The sequence below is a fragment of the Cariama cristata genome, unplaced genomic scaffold (genome assembly GCF_000690535.1).
Source record: "Cariama cristata isolate BGI_N322 unplaced genomic scaffold, ASM69053v1 Scaffold39987, whole genome shotgun sequence".
NCBI lineage: Eukaryota > Metazoa > Chordata > Aves > Cariamiformes > Cariamidae > Cariama > Cariama cristata.
The window spans coordinates 424-8,847 of NW_009627885.1; the positions used below are offsets into that span (position 1 = coordinate 424).

General features: G+C 38.8%; 1 protein-coding gene across 1 annotated transcript; it reads left to right on the forward strand.

Moving 5' to 3' along the window:
• Positions 1-1,288: 1,288 nt before the first annotated feature.
• PSMC2 (proteasome (prosome, macropain) 26S subunit, ATPase, 2) lies at positions 1,289-8,193 on the forward strand (the record flags this gene model as incomplete). Its single annotated transcript, XM_009704578.1, has 11 exons — positions 1,289-1,326; positions 2,522-2,603; positions 3,681-3,780; positions 4,127-4,258; positions 4,887-4,959; positions 5,105-5,200; positions 5,467-5,631; positions 6,139-6,226; positions 6,982-7,184; positions 7,731-7,827; positions 7,921-8,193. Coding segments are annotated over 11 exons (1,232 nt in total), but the record flags the coding sequence as incomplete, so codon positions are not given.
• Positions 8,194-8,424: the final 231 nt, after the last annotated feature.

The window sequence follows — 8,424 nt, forward strand, 5'->3', positions numbered from 1 at the left end:
GCAAAACCAATACTGTATCTACTACGTTTAGTAGATATAAAGAAATCAATGGGGTAGTACAAATAATCGGGAAAGAAATAAGCATAAATGCAAAAAAGAAATCCTCTTGCAACACCGCATAATACGTACTGCACCCAAATCTTCAGTAGTGTGTGGTTTCTGCTCCCTCTGTCATAAAAAGATACAGGAGAATTAGAAAAGAGAGAAGACTGAGGGCCAGGGATGCTTAAGGTGAAGACTGTCATTAGGTTGGGAAAAGAGATAGGTTTTGGGGGACGGAAGAGGGAATGTTAAAGGCCTGTTAAATAACAAGTGATGTGAAAGTGAATAGAGGGTGAAGGTAATAGACAGTTATATTTTTCTTACTGAATTGAGAGAGTTCACTGGAGCAATCCTGCAGGACTCTGTGCAAAAGATTATGCATTTAACAGCTGACACTGCTTGTTCTGATGCGGGAATTCTGAGGCTCAAGTGCAATTTTTAGATTCCGAGTTTAAGGCAAGTAAAAAGAAGAACAATGCTGATTTAAACCAGTGGGATTCCTTTCTGCGTATTGTGCTGAAAGTTGCCAAAAGTTTACCAGGATTCAAAAAACTGACAGAAATATTCACTGAAGGAAAATTTTTTAAGGGCTGTGAATAACAACGTGTGACCTGGGAGTGGAAACTCACTATGTATTTGCCACGCTTGTAGGCTTTCCTGTTGGAGAAGGGATATTGGACCAGACTGTTTATCTCGTCTAGTACAACCATTCCCATGTTTTCCATTGTACAATATTAAAACTCAGCAGTGTATCAGTTATTGATTCCAATCTGCTTTAGTAGTTTACGGTAGTTTTTTGTTAGTGAGACCAGCTTAGATTTGGTTGCTGCTCCCTGCTCACACTGGGCATTTTGGAAGAGAGAGACAGCACTGGTGGAAAGTGGTGACTGTTTTTCACGGGTGTTTTCTTAAACATTAAGAAACAAAAAGTTACAAAGATCAAGTTTTGATATCTTCAGTTCTTTCTCTGTACAGTCATAGGTCAGTAAGCTACTCCGAGCGAGGCAAAGTTTAAGTAGCTTGCTTGCTGTGAGCTCTGGGTGGTACGGATTTTTGGACTGAAGAGAATAACTGGAGACCCTATTTTGATTTTCTTGGAAGTCTGATACATTTTTGTTCCACTTTGGTTTAGTGAAAAAGTAGAAACTCAAAAGAATCCCTTTAAAATACATGTTTTATAAGCAGAATTGTTACTGCTAGTTTTGTTTTTAAAATTGGAAGCTAAGTCTTTCCCATCTTGTTTCAGCTCTGGATGAAGGAGATATTGCATTGCTGAAAACATATGTAAGTAGCATACATATACAAGAGTGTTAAAGCAAAAAAGCAAATCATGTTAGGAGTTGAATGCAAGAGTGGAAGGATGTGTACTTAGTAAATCTGCTTCTCCTAGTGCTTTTCTCTCCTGCCAAAATCTTTTCTCCCTTTCCGCCTTCCAACAAGAAAGCCCAAAACTCAACCCACAACCCTGAAAATAATCCAGTAGGTTTGTTAGCTTGAAAGTAATGACTTTTTTTTTCTGTTTTTGTTTTGTATCTCATAGCCGATTGTCATAGGGGTCCAACAGCTCAGGCTTTTTCACTAATGAATTTTCTTGCTTCATGAAAAACAATAACTTTAAGATCCCTTCTCCCATCAGATTTACTTGCTTTTAGCTATCATATTAAAAACCTATTAGTAAGGGATACACGGACTTTAAAAAAAGAATGTAATTTCAGGAGGTGTTTTCCATGGACAGTAAGGCTTAAAATGCAAATCTCCTCTCTCTACCAGTGGGTTTGCAAAAAAAACTCCTGAAAAATGAAACTTGCAGCTTAGCATATGTCTGGATTTGGATCTGTTTGCTGGAAGTCTGAATTTTGTTGACATTGAGACTCCATTATGAGTCTCTGAAATATGACTTGTGCCCACTGTGGCTTTTTTGTTGTTGCCAACGTGATATGATGGAGATCTTGTAAAGGAAATCCAGATCCAGATCTACCTGCATTAGTCAGGGCAAGCTAGTAAAGCATTTTATCACAAGCAAGAATCTAGCTTCTGATTTGTCCCATGATCTTTCTGCCATCTTCTGTGGATGATCGAAAGGTTGGGTAAGGTAGTTAAAGTACTTGTACAAGTGGTTTTCAGATAATGTATACAGAATTCTGTCTATATGTAATTTTTACTAAGTCTTTTTAAAGCTTTAGGAAAAAATATTTAAAGTAAGGCTGAACAGGTTTAAAAGAAAAACAAATCCTTGAAGTTTACAGATGTGAAAAATTTCCACTTGCATAATTGGTCAGACGTGTGTAGCTGCACTCTGTTTTTGCAAACAGAAATATTGTTACTGGAACTTAATGCTGTCTTTTTTGGCTGTGATCAATAGTTGGCTGTTATACCAAGACAGTCTATTGAACACCTTGACACTCAGCAAGCTATTGGCATATTTTCTTAAACATAAAATAATTTGAGTTACAAAATCTACATGGTATTTCTTTTCCAGGGCCAGAGCACATACTCGAGGCAGATCAAGCAAGTAGAAGATGATATTCAACAACTACTTAAGAAAATCAATGAGCTCACTGGTATCTTTCTTTCTTAAGATAACTTTCAGTAGAAGAGCGACATATACCTAAATGAGTATTTTAAGAAGCTGATTTAAACAACTTTGGCATTGGTTTATGATTGTTACTTTTCTCACCAGAATACATTTCTTTATTTGGTAATGTGAGATTTTTGCTTTGTAGGTGGTGGTCTTTTTGATTGGGCAAGGCTAATCTGTACATATGATTATGTAATTTTGTAGTTTTACACATTTTTATTCAAAACTGTAATTTTTATATATTACAGTGGCAAGAAACAAATGCCCCTTCCTGCCACTAGATAATTTGTTGTGATTTGTATCAAGCTGCATTTGAATACTGAGTGAACTTCCATAGGCTGCAAAAACCCAACATACAATCATGAAGTAGTGGTATCAGTCCTTGTATAATGAAGAAGTGTGTATCAGAGCAGTTAGTGTTTAAAATCGTCTGGCTTAAAATCAGCTGGTCAGTTATGGCAGTTACAGTAAAAATTAATGTGTTCCCTAATTTTTCTTTGTTTGTTTCACTGACATATGTTTGTTGCCCTGTGGCTAATCCTCTAGTGGTCTTCAGTTCTGCCAGGAAGATGGCAATTTCTCTTTTTGAGTAAAATCCTTGATTCTTTCAAATACATCATGGAGATGGTAGTTTTTATATCTGTGTTTTGGAAGATTTATAAGGTTTTTCGTCTATGTGAATCCCTTAGCTTCTGATATCTTGCACTAAAGCTTTCCCTCAGTGAAAGCACGTGCAGAGTTTCACTCCTTTTCTGAAACTTTTAGAAGTATGCTTATCTCTGGTATCTCTGTCAAGCTTGGTTGTAATCGTCCCCACACTGCAGAACTGTATTAGAGGATGGCTAGGCTGGTATTTGCATGGTTAGCTGGCACAGTCACCTAGGCCTCATTTCTTTAGGGAACTTGGTTTTTAGGAAGTCCATCAAAGATGTGTGTGCATGTGTTTTGGAGATCTCTCAGAAAGCTTCCTGCAGGCTTCTGTGTAAGGTTCTTGGTGCGGGCAGGGTTGCTGACGTACCAGTTAACTGCTTCCTCCTCAGTTTGTCTGTGCTGTACGTAGGAATCAAGGAATCCGACACGGGCCTGGCTCCTCCTGCCCTTTGGGATCTGGCTGCAGATAAGCAAACTCTCCAAAGCGAGCAACCATTGCAAGTTGCAAGGTGGGGGCACTCTTCCTCTTTGCAGTGGAGCTGCATAGTGTTAAAAATGTGATTTATAGCTTATGTGTAGACTTTTTTAAAAAATAAGGTTCACGTGTTGTGCATATTGAAAGTGCTTTTTACCATTGTATCAAAAAGGAACTGTGTTATGCTTGATGATGTGTTACATACTTCATACTTGTACTTATTCCTGTAATTCTTGTATGATGCTATGATAATAGAATCACAAGTACAACAACTATTTCAGTGTATTTGGAAAATATGATTCTCTCCTGTTGATGCTTATACAAATACCAAGCCAGTTAGTTTGTCTGCCTGGGGGTGTTAATTCTATGTTCTGTGTTAGGTGTACAAAGATAATCAATGCAGACTCCGAGGATCCCAAGTACATTATCAATGTCAAGCAGTTTGCCAAATTCGTGGTGGATCTCAGTGACCAGGTGGCACCTACTGACATAGAAGAAGGCATGAGAGTTGGGTAAGCAAAATCTTTATGTTCTTATGAGTTTTCCTGGAGATCGAAGCTTTCTCATCTGATCCATTAGTTTGGCATGTCAACAACTATTGTTGCATATTCTTGCAGTGGTTGAAATTATAAAGCTAATGTCTTTCTGTTGGAAGACAGTAACTTACCTGCATGCTGTGCTGGAATCTTTTGATTTTGATGTCATTCTGATGAAAACTGTGCGTCATGGACTGAAACCTTTCAATTCAGGCCCCAGTAGTCCCAGCTTTCAGGGAGCCTGCGTAACCTGCTTCCTCTTTGGCAGTCTGCACTGCTACACACAGGGCGGCTACAGGAAATGTTTGCTGAGGAGGTGAAGCCTGTTATTTTTAGAATCAATATTTTGCCAGTTTGCTCTGTGGGGTATTTTTAAGTTTAGTTTTCAAAATATTTTGGAGTTAGTATTTTTGGAAACCTTAAACTTCTCTGCAGAAGGAATTCCAGTTTCTAGCCCATCTGACTATTAGCTTTCAGGGCTAGGCTGTCTTGATACCAGGGAAAAGAACAGTTTAAGAATTCAGCTTCTAATTTACAAGGTTGTTTCTATATGACAGTTGAATTAACCAATGTTAAAATAATAGTCTTTGTGCTTTCTCACCAGGGTGGACAGAAACAAGTATCAAATCCATATCCCCTTGCCTCCAAAGATTGATCCCACAGTCACCATGATGCAAGTAAGAACTACCTTTACTTACTATGACATTCTTTTGTCTTGTTGATTTTGATTGCTTTGCCTGGATTTTATTCTGGGCTGTTGAAAGCCTAGAGAGATACGCAGCATCAGGCTGTTAACTGCTCGCTTGCCTTTTTGTTGTGCAGGTAGAAGAAAAACCAGACGTGACTTACAGTGATGTTGGTGGTTGTAAAGAGCAGATTGAAAAGCTGAGAGAGGTGGTTGAAACCCCTCTGCTTCATGTAAGTAACCTCCAGATTGGTTTGAAAGATTTATTATTATTTTGAAAGTGTTCTGATCATCTGTTAGCATTTGAAAAAGCAAGAAAAGATGATGTAGCTGAGCGTAAACACCTAAGTGAAAGGAAGTCTAGTTTTAACAAGTGAAATCCAGCCTAGCCTGGTTTATATTGCTCTTCATGGACAATTTTCTTAATTTGCATATACTCTTTGATGCACATAATCTTTAATTTGTACATAACCTTGCCTTCTATTTCCCACCATTACAGCCTGAAAGATTTGTTAACCTTGGAATTGAGCCTCCCAAAGGAGTACTTTTGTTTGGGCCACCTGGTACAGGCAAAACACTTTGTGCCCGTGCTGTTGCTAACAGGACTGATGCCTGCTTCATCAGAGTAATTGGATCTGAACTGGTGCAGAAATATGTGGGAGAGGTAAGAGCAAATACTTGATGGAGTGCGGAATGATTTGCAGATTTTTAGTTGTGGGGACCAGACACCATGGTGGGTATGATGGATGAATGTGTTTGCATGCTGGGGGTACAAGTGGGGGAGGAACTGTCAGACAAATAGCTGCAGATCAGGTGATCAGTTCTAAGACTTGAAGTATGCTGTCATTGATGAAATGGATTTTACAACGCAGAGTTTAATCTGCTGTTCAGGACTCTAGGATTAGGATTCTGTTGCCAACTCTGCTACTTATTTTTCACTTGTCCCTCAGGTAAATGACTTCGTCTGTACTTCTGAATTTAAGAGTAGTAATTTGTCTCTCCTTTATAAATTGCTTTAAGATTTATGAATGTTCCATTATATGTGTGTGTACAAGTAAAAGAGCTTTATCATTGGAAACTTTGAAGTGTTTGGCAGCATGAAAAGTTTATTTTTGATAGTTTTCCTTTAATGTGCCTTGAATCTTTAACAAAACCTGATTTTTACTTTCAGGGAGCTCGAATGGTTCGTGAACTCTTTGAAATGGCCAGAACTAAAAAGGCTTGTCTTATATTCTTTGATGAAATTGATGCCATTGGAGGTATGTTTGTAGTATCTATAGCTCTAATCTCATATAAGAACTTCCAGGTTTCCTTTTCATGTTGTAATTCTTTGTCTGGATTGCTGCATTTCAATAAATGTGCTTATAAATACCTAATCAGCAAAACTACTACCAGCACATTCCATGTTCGGGAATCTATCAAGAAGTGGTTTATATAGCCCAGATGAGAAGTCGTTTTTGCACATTTGGAACACCCAGATTATTTGAACTTCAGTGAAGAATCTCTGTATGGTGTTTGCAAAAACTACTGTTAACTTAAACCCCCTTCAGCTTCTGGACTACATACTAAATCTTTGTTACTGTCTGAAAACTAAATAACTTTTTTTTTTTTTTCCCCCCCTTCAAAGGAAGTACTTAGGTTCTTTGAAAGTAGAACAATTTTTACACAGGCAATGGGGGGAGGATTTTGGTTAAGGGGAGGCAAAACAAACAAACAAACTACATTTACAAATTTCAGCAGCTTGGCCAGTTATTAGGCAGGGACGTATGCCCTTGCATACTGAGGATGAAGATACAGTGCTTATTCTGCCTGACAGATGACATCACTCGCTCTTTGTTTGAAATGCATCATTTTCAAATAAGCCCCTCACACCTCTTTTAAACTCATCACAAATACTTGTATGTAATTTAAAATTATTTTTCCAGGTGTCTTCTATGTAGCAGCTGTGAAACCTCCTCCGTGCTCTGAAGATCCCTCTCTTATTTTGTGAAACATGTGTGTCTTCTCTCTCCAGGTGCTCGTTTTGATGATGGGGCCGGGGGTGACAATGAAGTGCAACGTACTATGCTGGAGCTGATCAACCAGTTGGATGGTTTTGACCCACGAGGCAACATCAAAGTGCTGATGGCTACCAACAGACCCGATACTCTGGATCCAGCGCTGATGAGGCCCGGCAGGCTGGACAGGAAGATAGAGTTTAGCTTGCCTGATCTTGAGGTGAGAATGCTTTCTTTCACAGATAAGTATTTTCTGATATCAGAGCATTTCTTCAGTTAGGGCATTACTTTCTGGAAGCAGTTTACAAGAAGTAAGAAAAGCAGCACTCTTAAGTTATGTGAATGTAAGTTCACATGGAAATTTGGGGGATTAAAGATGTGCCAAAAAGGTTTTCCCACACTGCGCAGATTCCATCCCTGGCTGAGAAGTCGTGGTAAATAGCTATGTTCACTGTGTATTCCTGACTCAACAGATAAAGAATCCTTTAACCAGATCTGTGATTTAGTTCTTAAGTTGGAATGTCTTTTGTTTGGCTCTTTTGAGAGAGATTTTTTGAGGTACTTCTACACTAAAGCTCTTTTTGAAGTTATTTTCTTTAGCGTCATAGACACTTAAACGTGCTAGTCCAGACATGGGAAACCATAGCTGGGCAGCAAATAAGAGATTTATTTTCCATCTGCTCTTGCTCGGGATGTGGACAGCTGCATGCTAGAGTCATCACCTCTTTCATACCATGAACACTTCTGTCCTCCATCCTTTTTTCAGGGGCGAACTCACATATTCAAGATACACGCTCGTTCGATGAGTGTTGAAAGAGACATAAGATTTGAGCTGTTGGCTCGGCTGTGTCCTAACAGCACAGGTAAGCTGAATTTTTTTTTTTCCAAACAATTTTGTGTATGCTTTTTCTCCACTGGTGGTCAGTGTTGAATTCGTTTATCCATTTCTTTCAAAGGCGCCGAGATTCGCAGTGTCTGCACGGAGGCAGGCATGTTTGCTATCCGAGCACGTCGAAAAATTGCAACAGAGAAAGACTTCTTAGAAGCAGTGAACAAAGTCATTAAATCGTATGCAAAATTCAGTGCTACCCCCCGCTACATGACCTACAACTAATATCTTGGAATGTTTTTCCTGTTCCTGTTGTTTAACTTCCTGTGAGACAAAAATCCAAGTGTAGTAATTCGTGTCTTGTTCTCTGAAGCTAGAAATAAATGGAGTATTCCAAACAGGAGGTGGAAGTTCATTATGAGCGTCTTCTACACTAGTGGAGTATTGCTGCTATAGAAAAAAGTATCTCAGTGAGGTTCTAATAACACAGCCTAAACCAGTGAGATATTTTTAAGTCAGATACCTGGGCAATGTTAGAAATCCAAAGTTTGGATGCCTAGTCACCATTTACACCCCAAAACTTCCCATCGAAGCTGTACAGGCACGACCACCTGAGGAACCTGAACATACA